Source organism: Parus major, chromosome 3 (genome assembly GCF_001522545.3).
Source record: "Parus major isolate Abel chromosome 3, Parus_major1.1, whole genome shotgun sequence".
NCBI lineage: Eukaryota > Metazoa > Chordata > Aves > Passeriformes > Paridae > Parus > Parus major.
In genome coordinates, this window is record NC_031770.1 from 16804329 (window position 1) to 16826548 (window position 22220).

The 22220-nt window shown below is 39.4% G+C and overlaps 1 protein-coding gene across 1 annotated transcript in view; it reads right to left on the reverse strand.

The window, feature by feature from the left end:
• Positions 1–1796: 1796 nt before the first annotated feature.
• Positions 1797–22220, reverse strand: part of CNIH3 (cornichon family AMPA receptor auxiliary protein 3) — a 51522-nt gene continuing 31098 nt past the window's right edge. The window contains exons 4-6 of the mRNA XM_015621578.3: positions 13885–13997; positions 11323–11466; positions 1797–9629 (exon numbers count right to left, since the gene is read on the reverse strand). Coding sequence (XP_015477064.1) covers positions 9602–9629; positions 11323–11466; positions 13885–13997 — 285 coding nt within the window. The 3' untranslated portion in view covers positions 1797–9601. The remainder of the gene's footprint in view (positions 9630–11322; positions 11467–13884; positions 13998–22220) is intronic.

The window sequence follows — 22220 nt, forward strand, 5'->3', positions numbered from 1 at the left end:
ATAACATTGATTATTAAAACAAAGCAGCCTCCTCAGATTGGAGAACTGGCTGTTTGGGAAGAACAGATGTTTTGCTTTTGTCATACTGTCCTGGTTCCCTCCAGGCTAATTTTTTTCATCCACTTTTGTGTTCCCTCTCTCCTCTCCCTCTTACAAATCTGTACCTGTTGGCTTGAGAAATTGGGATGAGCAATATTTCCATTTGGGAGTGTATTTGTCTGCTTCTGCAGAATCACAGGCCAGAGCAGAGGTTGCAAGGTATTTCAGTTTTAAAAGTAGCTGTTTTGGATTCCAAATCCAAGTAGGGAATTGGTCCAACTGGACATCTCAGTTCTATCTGCCCAGCTGGATATCTGCCCAGCTGGATGTCAGAGTTGGAGAGCTCAGGGAAGACTCCTGCATGAGAGCTGCAATTTAAACACAAAAAAAAAAAGAAAACCAAGCAGAGTTGCATGTGAAGTCGAACCGTGAATACAAACACAGAGAATATGAAAACGTTGCTCATATCATGCCAGCTAAAAATATATGCAGCTATGGCATCACAAAAAGGGAGATGAGGCATAGAAAAATAGGTGTAGAAGCACATGGAATTCTGGTATTGCTCACTAAGAAAAGATGCTGTTATTCATCACAGAATTTAATGATGAATATTGTAAAGGTGATACCTCAGGATCTTCTGTCATGCCAATCTCATAGCCAGATTACAAACTGTGAGAGTTTTCTGAACATTCCAGAGAAACTTCAGACTCAAAGTCAGGCTTAAAAGAGAACACAACACTTCCAATATATTTTGGCCACCTCTTTCACCCACTGTCAAAGAAGTTTCCCCAATATATTCACCCCTACCCATACAACCTTGTTAAGTCATCAGTGACTGAAACTGGAATATTCTTATTTGGGTAGAATTGATAAATACCTGTCTGCCCTGAGAGGATTTAAGGAGTCTGTAGTATCACCATCAACCAGCAGAAGCCCGCTAAACAACCTATTTTTGCTGCACCTCTCCAGTGTTACTCTAACCCTTTGATGTACTGGGGAACTGAGACACTGGAGAAACACAGCTAGAACTGGCAGAGTAGCCCATCATTTAACATGATAAGAGAGCTGATCTCAGCCTGGGCCAGCAGTTCTCCCTTGGGAACCAGTCCAGCAGTCAGAATCAGCAAGGCAGGATGGAGTCCTACCAAGAGCACATCGCCCTCAGTCATTGGCAAGGATGTGGCAAAGCAGCTCTGCTCCGTTTGGGCTTTGCAGAGTGCCAGGAATCTTTTATAGATCGGTCACTCTGTCATTTTGAAAGGCTTGAAACACGGCAGCCCTGCAGATGTGCCTTAATTCAGGAGAGAAACTATATCCAGAGCTTCTGCAAGTCATGAAGTTCCAGGGAAAACTTCTTTTAAAAGGACAAGCTATTTTTGTAGCCAACAATACTGATGACTACAAAGGTTGTGTTAACAGTAAACAAATTTCCAGGTCTCTGAGTGCTCAGTAGTTCCGACTCTAGCCTCTAGCACAGCAAGGCACGAAAACAGGATGGCAGAACAAGAAATGACAAAAGTAATGTCCTCATTTGAGAACACACTGTTTATCTCTGATAAAATCTGTACCCTTTTCTGCTGGAAATAGAAGTGTGTTTCATGGGTGTCAAAGCATGGTGCAGAGAGAAAACAGAGCCCTACAAAAGAATGAAAAGAAGCATCATCAATTCATAATTGTTCCCAGTGCTCCAGGATAAGAGATTGTCTCCAGATACTGTCAATAGATTTATTATATATATATTTATTTAAAAGGATCTCTGTGGTCTGGCAACTTTTATTGGGTTTCTCTGGAAAATATATTTGTAATGTATGGTACATGGGTTTCCATTTACACCAGAAACACAGAGACAAGACTTTCTAATCTGGTGATGTATCAGTGCTGGGCTGAGTGCTCATAGATTAAAAAAAAAATAGATACAGTCATAGCAAATTGCTTCTGAACTTCTTGGAAGCTTATAAAACTGCTATTACAATCTGAAGGAAGCGTGACAAGGTTCATCAAAGATTCATCGCTTGTTGTTGTAGACTTCAAATGATGAATGAGAGAGGGCACATTAAAATTCTGCTGCTGCCACTGCCACTTCAGGAAGCTTTTGGAGGATAAATACTGCTTCTACTTAAAGGCAACAGGTTTTGAAAGAATGAGTCACATTTTCCAATACAACTTAACAATCTTATTTAATAATTAACATAAAGGGGCACTGACTGCTCTCATAAGGCAAAACATGCTAGAAAATACAAAAGATTCCTCCACATATATTCAAAGCCAAAGCACTGCATGCTCCGGGTGACAGGCAGGACTGATCAGCTTTTGTTTAATCCTGCAGACCTTGCTAACCACATCTAAGTTTTCAAGGCCAAAGAGTCAGAGAAGGAGCACATTCAAGGAATATCTTTGACATCCCTTGAAAAAAAAAGGTTCTCAAATAACCTGAGGTGGCATGGCTTACACTGACCCCACAGCAGCAACTCTGAACCTGCCAGCAGCACTTGTCAAAAATGTATTCTAAATTAACATGTTAGAAATACAGCTTCCTTTTCTTGTTCAGTATAACCCCATTAAGTACAAGTTTGGACCTGCTTTATGTGGCAGATAAGACACAAAGATAACAGGAGAGCACTTCCTTTGTTCATTATATTAACAGACAAGAATTTATTTAGCTTTTAGATGGCCTGTGTGGGTATGTGCATATCAAGGAGCACATAATTAAATACTACAGTAATTAAAAGGCTATAAACAGACAATAAAGGGGATATAAAACCCACTTTATATTCCGTTAGTGTTCCTCTCATGCAATGTCTTAAGACAATATAAATATGTATCAATATGTATTTTAAAAAGTCTGCTTCAGGGCTGAACTCCAGGATCTAGAACCAAAATGTTAGGTGGCAAATTCAAGGGTGATATAATCTGTAGTGGACGAAACAAGGGTTAAAACAGGTCAAATGCCCCCCAGCAACCTGTATGACTCCACACCATGAAAAGTTACACCAGTGCCTGTAGATGGGACATGTTCCCCCTGTGAACACAGCTCTGCTGTTCTGCAGCTGGGTTATGCCTACAAAAAGATATCATCTTTTGCCAGATTGAGGCAACTTCCATGCTGTTGCTCTAGGCTAATAACAGATTTGTGCTAATGCACATTTGAACCTCAAACTCCTGTACAAATGTGGCTTTATTCATTTTCCAGGATGGAAAGGACGTCTATCAAAATAGCTAATTTCCATTTGTACTTAGTTACAACCAAACTAGGATAATTTTATTCTCAAATAAATGTCCACAAGCAGATGAAGGATTTGGATTAGAAATAGTGCCACTGTTTTAGCCTGAGCTTGCACTGGATTTGCTTTAAATGCAGCACTGAAAGATGAGTGAAACAGGATCCACTGTGTGATAAAGAAAGAGGATAAATGGTAAAGCCAAAACAAATTAGAGGGGTGCAAAATACTGAAATGGGGAGCAGTTTTGATTACTATTCTTTACATTTTAGTGCCTTCTGGCAGCATCAAATTACAGCACACATGCATTCCGAGGCTGAAGCACACTTCAGTTTGTCAGTAGGCCCTGAGGCACAGCAACAGCCGGGGCCAGGTACCCATCTTGGTGGCAGCGGAACAAATGCATTTTGACTAATTCCACTGAATTCCATTGTTTCCTCCTGTGAGAAAAAGTATTCATTATTTAGGATTATAATACCATCTAGACACGTAATTGCCAATTTCAGCTGTGCAGTACCAGGCACTCCTCAGAGAGAGAAATGCCTCCATCTCACAAGAGCTTATGGAACACAGAGAGAAATCCTGCTTTGCTTGTTCTACAAGACTTCTGCTATGTATTACTTGCACTATTAAGTGCTTGGAACTTTATATTAGTATGCACAGGTGAGATCTATTCCGTTAGACTGGATGACTTCTGTGTTAAGACATTTCCATAAATCTTGGGGTGTTCTGTAAAAGTTGTTCTTTCCAGTCAGTGTTTCACATTAATGATCAGTGGCTGCAAATCTGTTTTAAAAAAAATTAAACTGTCAGAATAGTGGGACAGGCAGATTTCATCAGGTCTGTCAGGAGACTGGTGATATTAGGGATAATTTATAGGAAAAAAGGAGCAACATCTCTTTGAGATTTAGACTAAACAAGACATTTTGGCTTTTAATGCTTTATTCCATTGCCATAACATATTACTCAAATATGGCGTCTCATTATTAGAAAAAAAAAAAGCACTTTACATTCCTCAGAGATCTTCTGAGAGTTTGACTACATGGAAAGTCATGGAGTTGGGTCACAAAAACATATTTTCTCTTACATGGGAAGTTGGCCAGCAATTAGAGGTAATAAAATAACTACTTCAAGTGTGCAAGTATAATAAATATTTCTAGACCTGTGGTTTATTAAATTGCATCAAAATATTGTCTGCAGCAAAGAACTTCATTCTTTGGTTGAGGTGTACCACTGAAACACATCATTAGGATTTTGTAACAGCATGCTCACACATTTTCTGGGAGAAAAGGGGAATATTGTATTTCATGGAAGAATTTTCCTTCCTTCCCACCTACAACTGCGTTACTGAGCAGAACAAAAATAAATCAGAACAATGTGCTCATGAGCGATGGATGATCAAAAAACTCACCAGAGCAGGAATCTGGACTGAGATCACCAATGTAAAGTTCAGTGCAGCATGGATGGTAGCCTAATATTTGTTGCTTCCCAAAGAACAAAAAAACCAACTCTCAGTTTATTTTGACCTTTTCATCTCCTGCTCTATTTGCAGCAACCCAAGCTTTGTCTAACATCCAGTAACATTTTTGATGAACTCAACATTGTATTTGTTTGGGATTTTTTTTATATTTTTAATTTCCACCAACCTCTTTGTAGAAATTGTGCAGTGTTAAGTGGGGCTCACATGAAACAAAAGGTAAGATTTCTATCAACTTCCATGTAGCCTGATTTTTACCAAGTTGGTATAACTTTCTGTGGTAGTTTGGCATGACCATTGAAATGTTACCCTTATTTCCTCAAAAATGCAGGTTCCCTTTCCATGAAGATAATTCAGTTAAATGGATGTGGTATCAAGATCTAAAGGATGAAATCACCATCAACAAAAAACTAGAGACTTTCAGTGTGAACCTATTCCCCATGTAGCTCTAGAGGAATGGGCATTAAATGGAAACATTTTGTTTCCTATTGGAAACAACAGATAATCTGTAAATTCAAGGAATTTGGATCATGCGCTGTGACTTTTACATTTTTTTTGGCAAAAATATCTGTGTGGAGATGGAATGGAGAAAGGAAAAACAATAGATTGTTAATACCCTCACTAATAAAGTAGGATTACTCACAACCCCAACAGCAGTGCCAGATCATAACAACCTCAGAGCAGTTTCTTTAAGGTGTAGGTTGAAGAACTTTTTCTTTCTTTCTTTCTCAGGGACTTAGTGCAAAAGGAAGAGTATGGCTCAAGGAAGCAGATGGAAAAACATTTCTGACAGCTTAAGTACAGTTAATTATTTGTAGGCGAAGCATTCTGCTATCAGCACTGATTTGCTGTACTTGAAACTGAAACAGTCAGAGCAGCAACAATTTTATTCAGCATCACTGCAATTACCTGACTATAAATAGGAGACCTTGCCTTTCATCCCTTCCAGGAACAGGCAGCTAAAGGCCAGCACACTGTGTAGATGCCTCTTTGGTAAGCAGCTCATGCAGGTCTCATCCTCTCTCATTTTTTTCCACCTCTTAACTTTTTCCTTTAAGCAGATTTAACATTTACTGGGGGGAAAAAAAAGTACAACATGTAGGGGAGGAGTTCACAAGGTAAGTATCACCTCTTTCACTTCACAGATGGTGCAGCTGAAGTAAATGAACACTCATTTAAGAGTGTGCTCATTTCACACCTGCTCCTGAAGGAGCAAAGGGTGATGATGTATTGTCTTATGTCTTCTGGAATTTATCTGTACCATCAGACATGTGAAAGAACTCTGCTCCTAAATAATGACATTCACCCTTCTGGGAAAAGAGACAGAAAGAAAGCAGACTTGCAGAAAAAATCTCCAGCTTCCACTAACTAACAAGGAGGAACTGGAGACAAAAAGGATAGCATAGATGATATTTCCCTCAAAAGTGTGACATGGGGAAGACACTTCCTTGTGACCAAAGATCACAGTATTCTTTTCTATTCTTCGGGAACAACTATGCAGTTTACTTCCCTTGCTTTGGTTAAAGCAGAATCACAGAATCTCCTGAGCTGGAAGGGACCCACGAGAATCATCGAATCCAACTCCTGGCCCTGCAGACTAAATTCAATGAAAGGGAAAGTATCCTAGGATTAATCAGTTTTTCCATCAGCTTTAAGATTCATCTCAAAGAGAAAATGCTATTGAGAGCTGTGTGATTACTTTTTTGAATAAGTATTGCTGGAAAGAACTGAGACTGTTAGCTTTCATTGTCCATTCACAGCAAGGACTAATTAGAGTAAAATACTCTCCAGAACACTCTCAACATCTATGATTATCCACTCTTAAGAAAGATTAATTTGACTGGAAAGACAACAGAGAAACCATTTGAAGAAGACATGGAGAACAGTTTTCTATGGGAAGACACGAGACAGCTCACTTTTAACAGAATGGAGGGTGAAAAGAACTTCTTTCTCTATATATTGAAATCTTAAGCAACATGAGAGAGAGTGTGTACTTAGGCTAAGGTTTTTGTTGGCTCAAAAGAAAGTGGAATAAATTATCTAAGAATAAATTTACTCTGGAAATGCAAAAAAAAAAAAAAAAAATTATAGTACCAGAGCAGTGAAATCCTGGAAACACTCACTCAAAGCAGTAGCAGGATCAAATGAAGTGTTCTGCTTTCCAGTGGAGTTTGGGAAATGTATTGATGAAACTGCCTGAAATAGAGAACCTCTTTCAAATGACCAAGCATATCCACTCCAGTCCCTGAAGTCCCCTGAGGTTACATTCAGAAGACCCACGTACACAATTGCTTTTTGTGCAAAGTCAAGAATTACAGGCCAATGCCAGTTACAAAAACTCACAAGAGCTTCTATTCAGCCCTGCAGGCAATCAATTGACCTGCTAGCAGTCCAGCTCATCCCTAAACCTCAGGATTTGAAAACTGTGTGTTTTCAGGCAAGAAGTGATCACACTTTCACCCATCCAACTTCACAAAATTCTTAGCCTTTCAATGAAACTGACTTTAAAGCATGTATGTAGAATACAGGGAACTTGAATTAGTTTCTTTTCATCTCCTATGAAATCCTAGAAGATGCATGGAATGATTCAGTCACCTGCTCAGAAATGGAAGTTTTATGAGGTAGCAAGATATCTAGAAGTTATTCACTGTGATTTGTTCCTGTGAATCTAGTTCCTATACTGCTGTAGCACTGGATGCTTTAGTTAGGATGCAGAGAAGAAATTAAGTTACAGACAATCATTAGCTTTTCATGGGTTGTGCATTAATTATTCCACTGCAGCAGAGCTTTATCAATTGGCTCTGTAATGATCCAGTGAAGTTTCTTAGCTCAGGCTCACTCCAGGAGAACACATCTGTATTGCTTGCAAGGTCAGTGTGATTTCAAGAGCAGTTGTACAATCCAAACCTATGAACCATCAGAGTCCAAATTAGCTTTCCAACATCTGATTTGGCAGCCTAATGCTTCTAGAACTGGGTATACTACATTGTAGGAAGATAAAATGCATCCAGTAAGAACTAAATTAAAGAATTAAACTCCTGTAAATTAAAGAATGTCAGCCCTTGAGACAACTTCATATAAATGTTGTTAGAATGACCCTAGTATAATGATTGCACAGGCCAGCTAGCTCCATTCCAAGGAATGCCAAGGATTTGGGAGCAGAGAGTGAGCATGCAGCCACCCTGCTTTGCTGGTTAACAGGATTTAATTTTGTTAACGTAGCCAGACCAAACCAGAGCGAATCCTGGCACTGTAGGCACACAGCAACTCCAGCTCCTTATGGAAAACACCAGACATGAGATGACTCAGCAGCCATTGTGAGACTCCATCTCTCCTGCTGAACTGCTGTGCCCAGCCTAAAAACACCTCAGAGCTGGGTACAGGATCGGTCTACTGGCTCTCAATAGCCAGACCAAATGTGGTGAGCAGTGAGCTCGTGCTAACACGACCAGCTGTGAGCAACCAGGGGACAGATGGGCCTCTCCATGCTGTTCTCTGCCAATCTCTGGTAGAAATCCACCTTATTAGCTCTTTGCCAATGCAAGATCCAAGCAGTGTCTGTGAAGGCTCTGGTGTTAGTTTTGAGTTTACAGCCTTGCTACTACCCACAGCACCAGTGATTTTGAGAGAAATAAGTCTGGGTTCACCCCAATCAGCACTGAAATATAGTTAGCAGCAATTCTGGACACTTGATGCCTTTGACCTGTCAAACAGATTGACCTAAAATGTAAATAGATTGTGAGTATTTACGTAGATATATATTTGTATATACATACATATGTATAAAGATATGCAGCCCATAAAAATGAATTTGAATGAGAATTCTGTAACAAAATTTAAAAACCTTTAAATTATAAAAAAACTGAACATCTTTCAATAGGAACCTCATACAGGACAGAGACATTTTGTGTATTTGTTCCAGCTTAAATTTTACAGCAGAAAGTAAAACTGCAAAACAGAATTACAGACCACAATTAGCTGGTCCAGTATTTGCTATCCAGCATTGTGATGTATATAATAGCTACGTTACAATCCTCTTTAAATATATTAAGCTTTTACCTGGTTTGGTTATTTTTTTTTTTTTCAGTCAGAGGAACACTATTCTGATTAGGGCTTGGCCTGATTAAGTTAAACCCAGTGTATTTCTACATCTCACTGTACAGTGTTGGTGTGTCACAAATGAAGTACAGAAATATACTGAATGTTCACCTGCAGGAGTAGCATATACTTAGAGTACAGAACACTGAAACTGCAAATTCTTCTGTTATTGTTGTTTTGGTTGGGGAAAAGAAAAACAACAAACCAAAACCACTGAAGCAGTTCCATGAGATTTGACATCCCTGTTTGACCAGTGTCATGAGAATAGCCCTACAGGACAGTCACACATCTTGTCAGAAGTCCACTCAGTGGTCAGAATGTGTTGTACAGCTCTTTTTTCTGTGTGAGATCATCTTGTCCTGTGCTTCCTCAGTCCAGAACAGTCCTTAAGAAAAGAAATGTTGCTTCCTGGAAGACAGGAGGGACTATAGACATTATAGTTTTACTGAATCCACTAAACCAAGCAGCATTATCCCTGGAGAGGTGAACAGCTGTATAATTTGGCCCACGATGTTGCAATTTTTTTGTTTGCTTGGGTTTTGAAAATAATTTGCTGCAATACATTGAGAAACAGGAGACAAACACAATTAACTCAGCCATTCTCCCATGGTATTCTGCTTCTCTTTGCTGGATCTCTCTTTCATGTACCATATTTACTGCTTGGGTTCAAAGTTTTCCTCTCTGCTTTTTTTAATCATGCATCCTTTAGTTCACTCATCCTTGCACCTCCAGTCTTTGTTGTTTTCAGTCTTTAGCGAAGATCTTTCAGTTAAGAGCTCACCAGAGTGTAGATCATGCTGCATGTAAAAGAAAGACACAATATGAAAGTATCTCTTTGAAGCATGCAGAGCGCTTTGATTTTTATAACCCTTTGCTGTCTGATCCTCAGGTCTGACTGTAATGGCCTGTGCTTTCCTTTGCATTCTTTCTATCTCTCTAAGGCATCTTAATTATGGTGTATTCAAGATGAGTATCAAAAGGCACTCAAGAAATAACAAATTCATTATCGACATCCTACTGCACCACAAGCTGTGTTTGAGCTTTTTAAAGCTCAGTCTGATGTCTGGATTTGAACAGCAAAGAAACAAAACCATTTTGCTTTAGTGTGTTTGATCTTTAAAACTTCAACCAGCATCTCTCGGCAGGGCAGGCAAGGTTTTCCATGAAACTGCATTGTTTTTGATTCCTTTGGAAAAAAACTGTGCACTAGAAGAAACATAAAATGCAGCCACCAGCTGGACTGAATCCATACATAATAAATGCAACTCTGAAAAGCAGGGAAAACAGAGTATATTGCCACAGATCCAGTTTGCTGCAATTCTAATTCTGCCAATACCCAGGAAAGCATTGGAAAACCGCCTGTAATTTATACTATTTTATCTAGCACCAGGCAGTGGATTTTGGATGGTGGCCACGTTTTAGAATGAAGAGCTCAGAGGAAGCTGTACAGCAGTAAAGTCTCAGGAGAAATGCTACATCATACTACAGAGCTGACTTTGATCGCAACATAAAAATGTGGAGTTAGAAAATGCTTTTCTCCACAAACCTCAATAGCATTTAGAAGGAATATTGAGGAAAAAAAAACCACGCAGCAGTGACTCTTCAAGATACGGGGAACAGCAGAACAGGAAAGACACCAGCAATCAGAGGAGAAAAACAGCAGCACATAAACCTGCCTTGCAGTGGGATGACTATATGCAAGACTGGCTTGAAGAGGCAACTCTATGCAAATACATCAAGGAGGAAGGAGCAGAAGAAAGACATCTAAAGCATCACCTCCATTTAAAGTGTGTTAGAGCTTGGTGTCCAGTAGTTTTATGGTGTGATTACAGAGGTGACTAAAAGCACTGATATCCTAGCAAGGCCTTACCTTAAATGATTCTGACATATATTTGCACTGGGCATTTGTGCTTGTGCACTGAGGACATGTGACAACTGAGAGGGGCAGGGGGACAATGCCCAATTGGTGTGCATATCTCCATGAATGTACTTTAATTAGGGATTTGGATCATGCACAGGCTTTCCCCTGTCACGAAAGGGAGCCTGTAGGAATGATTACAGGCATGGCGCATCCCATGTTCCCACCCAACATCTAGCTATCCATTTATTTACCATCTTGACTATTACTATACCAGAGGTGTAGTACTTTTCTTATGATCCTCTTAAATCATAAGGAATTATAGTTTTTTAATTTGATGTAATGCCATTAGCACAACATTCACTATTTTACCCATCTTAAGAGACCATACAGAGAAGCAAAAGTTATTTCCTTTGATTGGTGCTGGGGCCTGGCTCAGGCCTTAGGTAAACACTAAATATTCTATACTGAAGTGCCAGCAGTCAGTGGGAGTGCTCCCCTTAATCAACATCAGAAGCAATGTTTTATGATACTAAGGAAATTGTCCAATTGGTTCCAGTCATTCCTAAATGCAATTTCACAAGTGAAACGAAAAGCAGCTACTATTCTCTTAGTGAACCAGCCAGACTTACCAGTAGAGATAGTAGAAGAAGGAAAGGAGGTAGAAGGCCAGCTTGCACCAGGCCTCTTTTTGGCAGTAACTCAAGGTATCTGCATTCATGACTGCAGGTGGATCATATGCCAGCTCTGAGCTATCTGCTGGGCAACGAAAATACCTGAAAGCAGGAGAAGACACCTGGAATGTCTCTGTAATAATCTGTATTAAGTATGTGCAGATACACACCTGACTACCACCTTTCATGATAGAGGAGGAATTCCCCTTTCTTTCTCAAGTCTCTGTTTCCAGACATTGTAAAAATCAGGATGCTAGTCTAAGCGCTCCTTTCTTACAGAACAAAGCAATTCATGAATGTGGATTTTCTGTATTCTATTGATTCTTCAGATTGAAACATTTTCCCTTTCCACGGGGTTATTTCTAGCTTATCCACTAATGACTTACATGCTGTGAGTGACAATATATGGTGGTTTGTGATCACAGAGTGGTGGAAGGATTAATGAGCTTTTATTGCACCTACACAACTGATTTCAGACATGAAAGGTGACAGTCCCAACCAACTGGTAGCTAAGTTCCTCCAACTCTGAAAAGGAAAAAAGCCAATATGAAGTAACGTAAGGAGTGGCTGACCAATGTTTTCTACATGTGGCACTGCTCAAGAATTTATCATCCAAATAATTTTCTTCAGAAAATATTTTTCTTCTAACATAAGAGAAATTTCTAATTATTCTCAGCAGTGACTGAATGTTTGAGAAAATCCTGACAAAATAACTTCTTTGACAAAGGAGCTTTTGTCTCAGTTAGTTTCCAGTATAAAGCAAAAGCAAAACAACAACAAAAAAAGAAGTCCTCAACAAAGTTAATGAACTACTCTAAGATCAGCACAGATGAGAGGAAATATTGTTATTTCTTCTGCTTTGGAAAAGTTATCAGAAGATTGCTGATTGCTTATATATGGATAGACAGAGAGGAAGATATAAAAACACCAAGCAAGTGACCAGCAGCAAACTTTGAAAGGAGATGTTCTCAAAATAACTTTGCCTTTCTCCCTTCCAATGTTAGTCACATCCATTTACAACTTTTAATAAGATTGCAAATTCTTTTATGGAAAGCCACAGGTGAAATCCTGCTTAATTCTTTTCATCTGGATGATGATATTACACAGTGTCTTCCCACTTTTAAAATTCTTTGCAGAATTTTACATCATTAACCCAAACCTGCCTGTGGTTATAGCAGGAGTAATTATGGAGTACTTATAGCAAAGCATATGAAGAATCATAGAAAAAAAAAAAGAATCAAAAGTCCTCTCCAAAGGTTGATATCATTATTTAGAATCTGACCATTTTCCTCTTGAATGTATTTGTTTTTAGAAATTTTTTAAAATGGGTATCATGGTCACATGAAGGGTTGTTGACCCATAGCAAAAGAGCAGCATCAGACATCATTTTTATTGCAGCAGAACAACATGGAGAAAAGCACTTGTAGCTTCATTTCATTTAGCTTTCTGAAAACTATACCGGCACTCTAATTTCTGAATAATACACTTTATCATATGACTCTGTGTTACTACCAAGCTTTTGCAGAAAAAAAGTGTAAAAAAGCTACTGCTTTTAAGTTCCTGGTTGAGATGATGATTTTGACTTCTTTACAGAATTATTCTTCTGCTACCATATGTACCTTTGTAACACAAAGAGACCCTGACAGACAAAAATCATCTGTGCTTTTACAAACATTGTGAAAATGCAAAACTAGGGAAGTCTCCAGACTGACAACCACAAAAACTGATGTCTCTTGGTTATTTTCAGAAGCAACAGAAGGCTGATCCTCCACTCAAATGCAGAGGAAGATGCAGCAGCAGCAACTGCACTGCCTGTCTGGAAATCAACAGCAGGTCTTACGTGATCAACTCTGGAAGCCACTTGGAGAACATAAACACAGTTCAAAGATCTCAAGTGGGAACACTCCCCACTTCTTCATATGGGCAGTGTGAAGAAACAGTTCTTCACCGATTGCAATCCCTACTCCATGAGTCTTTAAAAGAGAACTCTCTTGCAGAGCAGAAATTCCCTACTGTACAGAAACAACTTACTTTACACTGAAAAAAAAAAAAGCTGCCAAAGAATATGAGACACAAAAATCTGTCATCCTTCCCAGTCTCTATTTCACAACTACAATGGAAAGGTTTCCTTGCTAGGGCTGAATGAAGAGGTCCAAGCTCTTTCAGATATGAACTGTCTTACAATTCCCCATCTGTGAAGTATTTAGAGCCTCACCAAGTACCACGTTCAGATTCCAGCCTATTTCACTTCCACGTTTTCACTCATTAGCAGAGAGTGCATCCTGACACCCTCCAGAATATTCATCCAAGTAACTGAAAGCCACAGTTGTATTATCGTATGTCTTCCTTAGCCGTTCTAAATCATGAAAAAGTTTCCTTTTTCTCTGGAAATATAAGTTTCAGCTGCTTATAGGCAAGAGATACTCATCTACACTGTCCTTGCCTGTTCCCACAATCTGCACGTATGCTGAGCTGGCAAGCAAGGCTAACAAGGAGTCAGCATATAAAAGAAGGGCTTACCTCCAGAAGTGATATAAAAGCAAAGGAACATTTAACCCCAGTGTGAGCCACTCCTGAGCACATAAAAACATTATGCAGAAAAGACTGTGGATGGAGTACTCTGGCAGCACCAGCTAAAAGGAAAGGAACAGAAATAACAGAAGTCAGTAAAACAAACACCTCTTTGATTTTAGTCATCTAGGTAGTTTTTCAGAGAACAAATGAACTCTGCAAGTCTTGCAAGTCTCCTGTGTGTCTGTCTCTCCCTAGACACACCTCAGCTGGTGGACAGTGTGGCTTTGAGCAAGGAGCACAAGAACCCAGGCCAGGTTTGTTAAGGTTCTACCCAAGTTTGTGCTCCAAGAGCTTGTTGAGAGACATGGGACAAATCACTTACTGTTCCAGATTTATGTCTACAAAACAAGCATTGTATTAATGCCTCCCTCACAAAAGCATTTGGAGACTAAATGAATGTCAGGAAAAGAGTTTTCAAAGAACAACGTTTTATTACTGAATCATTCAGCAAGGAAACAACAAAAGTATTTCTCAAGTTTTGCTTCTATATTGGAGGAGTGTCTTTGGAAAAACAAAGCACTGTTTCCACCATTTGATATGTTATATACACCATAAAGAGATCAAATCCATTACTAAGGCAGTCTTGCAAGCACAAACCCACTAAGATGGGAAACTCACTTCCTAAGAAAATCCATGGCTCCCTACACTACTTGTTTCAGAACCATGACGACTCTTTCTATTAAAAGAGAAAATGAGTGGGCAGCTGGCAGAAGCAGAAATGTATGTGATGTTGATTCAGAGTACTTATTTCAAAAGACACTTTGCTTTCTTCACTGCTTTCCCATTTCTTAGCTGTCTTTCTTCTCTTGTTTTCTTCCCATATTTTCCTCAGCAATCCCTGTTTCTTTTCTTCAAGTCATAGAAAAGGTTAATTTCCAGAAGTGCATGTTTCTCAAAGCTAGACAAACTCATACAGAACTCATCTGCATCCACTGCTTCATCTCGGAGATACATCAACCAAAATTAAATCACAAAAGGCATTTTTGGGCTTTTTTTAATGACAATTCATTATCATCTGTCAAATAATTAAAGTGATCCCTATTTTTTAAAACAAGGTAAAATTTACTATACAGCCTCTCCAAATACCTACTCCCATACAGCTGTGCTGCAAGGAATTCTATCATCTTGGTTCTAGGAGTCTTTCCACCTCACATGGAACATACTGCTGTAATTAATTTCACTTCAGTACTTAAAGAAGTTAACAGATTCGGATAGCTCTGTGACTGTGCCTTCAACTTAAACAATCTCAAGTGCTTATTTTACGTGGATGACAAATCATAATACAATTATATAGTTCAGATTCCAGATGGTACTTATTTATCACTGCTGGATCTTTTTTTTTTCAGTTTTAGAATGTAATTTACAACATGACTATAACCTTTCCCCAAAGAATGATTCATCTTCATTACAAATTGTAGACAAGAAAAGTCTTCATGATGTATGTCTGCCCACTAAACATCACAACACTTAAAAGCACATTACATTAATTTTCAGCTATTTGATTTCTGATTCCAACACAATACACAAGCTTAGCGAGACTGCAACCCTGGTGTCTGATCAGTGGGCTGACTGGTAATAAGAGGGAAGGAAACCCACGGTGAATATTTATGCAGAACTTGAAAAACAAAACAAAAATCTGCAGTGAAACTAGAAAGGAAGCAAAAGAAACAGAGGACTCTCAGAAGCAGGCTCACTTCCCATCACAATTTCTGGTAAAAATTAAATCTATCTATACTTTGTTAGAACAGCAAATGGGTCATTTCACCCTTTTCTTGGAGTGGTATTTTCCTGTAGATGTAAATAAAGATAGGATCATTGCTGATCACTGTTTCTGGAGAGAATTTATGCAAAGAAACAAAGCCCAGCCTACAAAGCCAGTTACATTCAGCTGATGTATTTCAGAAACCAAATCTAGAAGGAGGTGAGAGACTTGGAAGCATAAAGTACAGAAAGGCATTAACTAACAGCAAGGCTTATGAGGTCAAGTAAAGAACTAAAATAAAATATTGCCTCAGTTCTTAGCTGTAAGCATCATCCTGCAATTTGACACTATATCCTCCAAAAACAATGGAAGCTTAAAATCAACTTTTGAAACATGGGACTCAGCTCCTGGAGGAAAAAAAGCTGGCTGAAAAACAAGCAGCAGTCAATCCTTGCTGTTCCTGCTGAGGTACTCAATTGAAGAGCAACTTCAGTGCTACAGATAACTGCAACAGGAATTAAACCATCGTCTTTAATTCATTCCTGTGAGAGCATAGGAAGCTGTCAGATGGTAAACATGTTAGGATATAAATAGTACACTTCTATTTTGAACCAGGAACATCCTGATTCAAATAATGACCTCTGCTTTCTGACACAGCTCAAGATGAAGCTTGTGATGGTTATGAAACATGGAGAAGAAGGAGAAACTGGCATAGCAGCACAGTTCTTAAGGGACACAACTTGGTCACTTCAAGTCCCAAGCTCAAATGGCAGTACAAATTTACCACCAGAAATTCAGCTGGCTGATATTTCCCTGTGGAAAACCACAGGAAAGCCTGAAAAGGAAGTCAGCTTCTAGACCAAAAAATTGCTGCTAATCAGAAATGCCTTTTGCTACAACATAAGCAAGGGAAAAAGAAACCACTTTCTTAGTTTTGTTCTGGTATAAATGTATAGTTAAGTGAATGTCCACATCAGTAAACCCTTATTTACAATTCATCATTGACATTTAAAATGTAAAACCTTAGGTGGGTATCACACTCATCACCATAGCACCACAAGAATTCATTCTCATACAAAGTAGTACACACACACACTGCACACATAGATTGATCCTTCTCTAATTCCAAAGAAAAGAAGGCAGGCTCTCCTATGGACAGTCATCTGGGTTTGGCTGAAGTAAAGAGCAGGAAAACAAGCACTGAATTTAAGCACTGTTAAGGTAAGTTGTGTGATGGTTGGCTCTCACAATTATGGGATGGTTATTGTGTGTACGTTTTGAGAAGTTTTGTTGATGTATAGTCATGTTACTGTGGTTTGTTGTTTGGACATCCTCTGTTCACCCCGTATTGCTGACTCTGCAGGGTTTTAGTTGGCGGGGACATGTTGAGGGAGGCCTGTGCAAGAGCAGGCCTGTCGCTAGGGGGTGTGCCATGGCAGCACGTGCTCTCCAATCACATTGCCAGAGAGCAGCCTCCACCAATGAGCGGTGAAGAAGATGTTGACTGACAGGCTTTGGGCGGGGCCAAGGTCACCTGATGCAATAAAATGTAGAGCAGCCATTTTGTGAGCAAGCACATAGCTGCTCGTCACAGATACTCTCAGCACTGTAGTTTTTCCTGATTCAGGCCTTTGTTGTGTTTTGTTACGGTTTAATAAACCTTTGAAATTTTTAAAAGTGAGCATCGTTTCTCACAAGCACCTATCAGCAGCTTCTTTCTGTTTATAGGAATACAAAGACTTCTTTCAAGAAGCTCAGACCTAAATAATGTTATTCTCTTTCCTATTTCCTAAATATGTTCTGTTGTTCTTATACAAAAGATAAACTTGCCTTCTTCTGTCTGTATCTTTCCTCCTTATTCTGTTTATTACATATGGATTCCTCCTTCTCAAATGTAATTTTTATTTTATAGGAAGCTGTATCATTTTTACATGGAATGACTTTTACAGTTTGTCTCACCAGTGAACAGGGCCCATAAAATATCTCACAGAAAACAGAACTGGGAAGATATTATAGCAGGAATAATAATACCCCTTCATCAGTGCTATCAAATTCTCACAGAAAATCAATTGCTACAAGTGAATCAGTTTTCCCACCTGTAAGCCACTGAAATGTCAAGATGCTTCTTTCCAGCACTTTGCTTAGACCACAGCTCCTGAGTGCTACACAATAATAATAATTCTCACAGAATTGCTGTTCCTTCCCCAAAAACACTCAAGAGTCTACATCAGTCTCCATCTGTGCATGTCAACCTCCACACTGCAACCACAGATTTTACACTGTACCCAGAAATTGCCAGCCATTACACCCTACCCACCCCACCAGAGTTTCTGAGAGTCTTCAGTACACTGTTAGAGGCTGAAACAACTTTGCATCTTAATGCCTGCCTTCTCCTCCTACAGATGGCAGGAAAATCCTGGAGAGAAGTGGGGGTTGAATCTCCTTCATGTAATGTGAAGAGCTCCAGTGATTACCCCAGTGGAAACAAGTTGTTCACCTTAAAAACACACAAGACCCTTTCCATCCACCTGAAAGCAGCAAAAAACTGAAAGCACCATGGTATGTGTGGAATCACTCCCAGGCCCCAGATTAGGTCTGATCTAAGTGCACGCTGCTTTATTGCAGTGGTTGTTGCTACTGCATCTGCTTGCACTAGAGGATGACTGCAGCTTGTCACTATGGTGCTCATTTGCTGCTTTTTCCACCACATCCCTCAAAAAAGCTGACAGAATCAGTCCTCATCAGTAGCAGGGAAAGATGGGGTGGAGGGTGTACCCAAGGTTTTCAGGACACAGGAGTCATTTCAATAACACTCTAAAGCCCATCCCTACGGAGCCTGCCAGAGATAACCTGGGTTACTGGGGAGTGTCAGCTGAGTTAAAGATACCGTGAGATCAAAGGGAGATTATTTCATGACTCTGAAATTCCCCTAACTGAACAGCACAGACCAGAAAAATCAGAAGTGTAGTGCAAGAAAGTGTAAAAAAGAAAGCAAAATCACACAAAAAAATAGTAGTAGCATGTGCCTTATCCCAGACTGTGTGTATGTGGAATGTACATACTCTGAAACAAATCATCTGTTTCCTCCTGCTGGTACACAAACCAAAGAAGAAAGGTCAATTGTGTGTAATTTAAATACACAGACCACACATCTTTATAATTCCAACCGTTTTAAACATACTGTTTGCACTGATCAAGTATATGAAACACTAAATTTACTCTTGAAATAGAAGAAGTCTTTCCACTTTTCTAGTGTATCGTTCTAATCTACTTTAAATGATTTGGGTTTCTTGACTTCCAAAACCTCCTCTGAAAGGCTGCCCTAGAGCCCAATACAATGCTGTCACAGTAAATATACTAAGGTTTTCTGTCCAAATATTCAGGTCCAATTTATTTCAATTCTCCTGTTAAAATCCACACTTGCTTGTGTCTCTACAGACTGTTCACTAGTTGTTACTCCAGTAGCATCAAATTGTTATAACACAAACAAGTAACAAAACCATTTTAAGTAATTCAAAACCATGTTATGCAAACCTCTAGAAGTATTTGGCAGTTTGGTAGGTAGATTTGTGCATGCAGTTCAAAACAGAATGCATGGGAAATGAATTCCAGATCATCAAAAGGACAATGTGCAGTTGAACCTACTAAGTTCACGTATACAGCTTTACATTTTATTTGGGGGAGAGCAGCAGCACATGCATGCAAGACTTAATTTTACAAACCAAATGCAGAGCACAAATTAAAAAATAAAAGGGATATAACATCTGTGTTTTCACCCCTCCACCCACTTCTCAGGATCACAATGAAGCAAAGCAGCAAAAAGCCAGTGCTTTGTGAAGGTAATTTAATTATTCTAAAGAGCTATTGGAATTTCTTTAAACATTTCTTTCAAGTGGATGTGAACATAAGTCACTCCATAGCACAAATCCCAGACAATGAAACGAATTACACAAAAAGCGTAATTACTATTCTCGCTCCATATCCATCTGTGACACAGTACCAGATATAATATTAAAATATAGGATTTCTGGATGCTCTTTCCATCTCAGCTACTAAACACATTTATATTTAGGCCTGTTGTTTCACTTCTCATTGTCTCTTTCTCTGTTCTGCAACACGAGGATAATTATATTCAATTCTGTATATTCCACTGGAGCTAGTTTACGACTGGAGTATTTTAGCTTTTTCTTGAGACCAGCAATAACTTCAACAGGAGTGACAGATGAGAACCAGGTCTTTACAGGACACTCATCAGGAGTATCTATAAATATTTCGGTATTGCAGAGCCCATGAGAGGTTATAGCAGCCAACAGGTAAAAAGGTTATGAAATGGATTTTAAAAAAGACTGAAAGGTCTGCAGGGCACCAGCACTATTCAAGAAGTGCCCTATCCTTGGAAGGCACGTCATTAGGGCAGATGTGCTCTGATCTTACAAGTGTATCTCCTCTGCAAACTAACTGTTCTTTTCCACTCAGCAGGGATCAGGAGACATCTTTATGACCTTCCTTTTTCTAACGCTAATTCTGAGCCAGTAACAGAAGCTGGGTTAGCAGCCCTGGAGTGCAAACTCCTCTGATTGCCACAGCACTGGCAGAAAACAGGGTAATAAACCCCTTCTTGCCCTGTCTCACTTGCGTATTTCAGGCACCACCAGCCAGGGCACCCCGCAGCTGGGCTGTTCCAAGAGCTCCCGCCGCCTTTGTCTGCTCACCCAAAACTGGGGAGAACGGCAATTAGCGCTGCAGCTGTTCATTAGGAGCTACAAAACCAGCCCCCCAGTTCACAGGCAGGGCTATGAATGCAGAAACCTCAGGGATGATCAAAATGAAGTTCAGCCATCTGCATGGCTCAGGAAGGGCCCTCAGGCCTTCTCCTGGGGGTCTGCCCAAGATTGACACTTCCATAAACGCTGAAAACTAAGTGTGCACTAAAGGGCTGTTTCCGTCTTGGGTGCGTCTGGGGAAGCAGATTTGGTGCAGTGCGGACATGGCAAAGACATTTCCTTCCCTGGCACTACAGCAGCTTTATAGAAAACATCAGCAACGAGATGCAAGCTAGGACATTTAACTCACAGCAGAAAAGACTGCATCCATAAACAGATACGGTGTAAAATCATTGCACTCTACATTTTGGAATTATACTGCTTTTTGTAATTGTGTAGTAGCTTTATAGGGTGTGATCCCAACTTAAACCTACACTGAACAGTCTGCCAAACAGTGACCTTTGGTTTAACTTCCTTCGTTTTATTAAAATGCAAATACTTACTTTATTGCATACTGAATTAGAGCAAATATAGGCCATTAGCAAGTCAAATTCTGCCAATATTTCAATGCAGCTCTGAGGAGCAGATGCATAAATCGCATCACCCCAAGTGGCTGAGAAGTACACTGCTCTCAGGAGCACAGTACAGACAGCATAACTCATCTACATTTTTGCTTCATCTTCAGCTTATTCTGCTGTTACTTGTGATGTTCTCCCACTGTAAGGACTTATGTTTACAAATCCTCCAGAACAGGACTGGGAGAAGCTGAATTGTAGAGCAAGAGGTCATCAGTTAGAGAGTGACATTTTGTTTGGCACTTTGATTATTGACTAAACACTTAGAGATGAAATTAGCAGCAAAATATAGTCAGTTAAGCTGAAATAGTTTTATACATAAATATTTTCATGAGTAATAACACTATGAATATCTCCCTTCAAAGGATGTTCCAGTTTTTCTCAGGCATCACTCTGGTAAATCCTACTTTCCCCTCAGACTAGAAGAGGGATAAGGACCAAACTGTGTCTGAGTCACAAGTTTGAACTCTTCACTCTTGCAATAGTTTTCTTAACTTCTCCCATTACAAGCTCCCCCTGCCATGAGCACCTGGCAGACACAGCAGGATCTATCTTCTCATTATCCCTAGGTAAGCACACAGACATCCTTAGGCAATTATTGCTAAAAATAACAATTGTTATGTTCTAACTTTTCAAAAGTGCTGAACTCAGGAACTTGTAAAATTGACTAAAAATAGTGTTGGCACAATTCACTTAATCAATGAGTGTCAGTAGTGAATGAATTGCCTGCCAGAAATATTACACTTCGTCTCAGTTCTTTAGTCCTATTTAAGGACTTTCTTTCCAGATATGATACTGTATCCAAAGAAAGGACAAAAGGGATTATATTCAGTATTTTTACTGCAATAGTAACACTTTTTTTAGTAAAAATGAATGCAATCTCTTTAAAATAAAGCAGAAAGTGTGAAGAAGAGATGCACTATCTCTAGTCAAGCAACATTTATGGGGTAATTTGTGTACAAAGTATATATACTGCCAGCTCTTTGATCCCAGCTCTATTATCAGTTTTGCAAAATAGCTTCTGTGCCAAGTTCCACACTTTCTGATGAAATTCAAACTATGTGGGTGCCCAAAAGACTAACTGAATAAGGAATGCCCAATTTTATCCCTTTCCACACTTCACAGATAACAAATGTAACAAAAAACTAGGAAGAAAAGACTAAGAGAGGGGAAAGAGAGAAGCTTTTAAATGATCTGTACTGAATTTCCTGTCAGAGTGCACAATTGAAAGAGGCAGCTCAG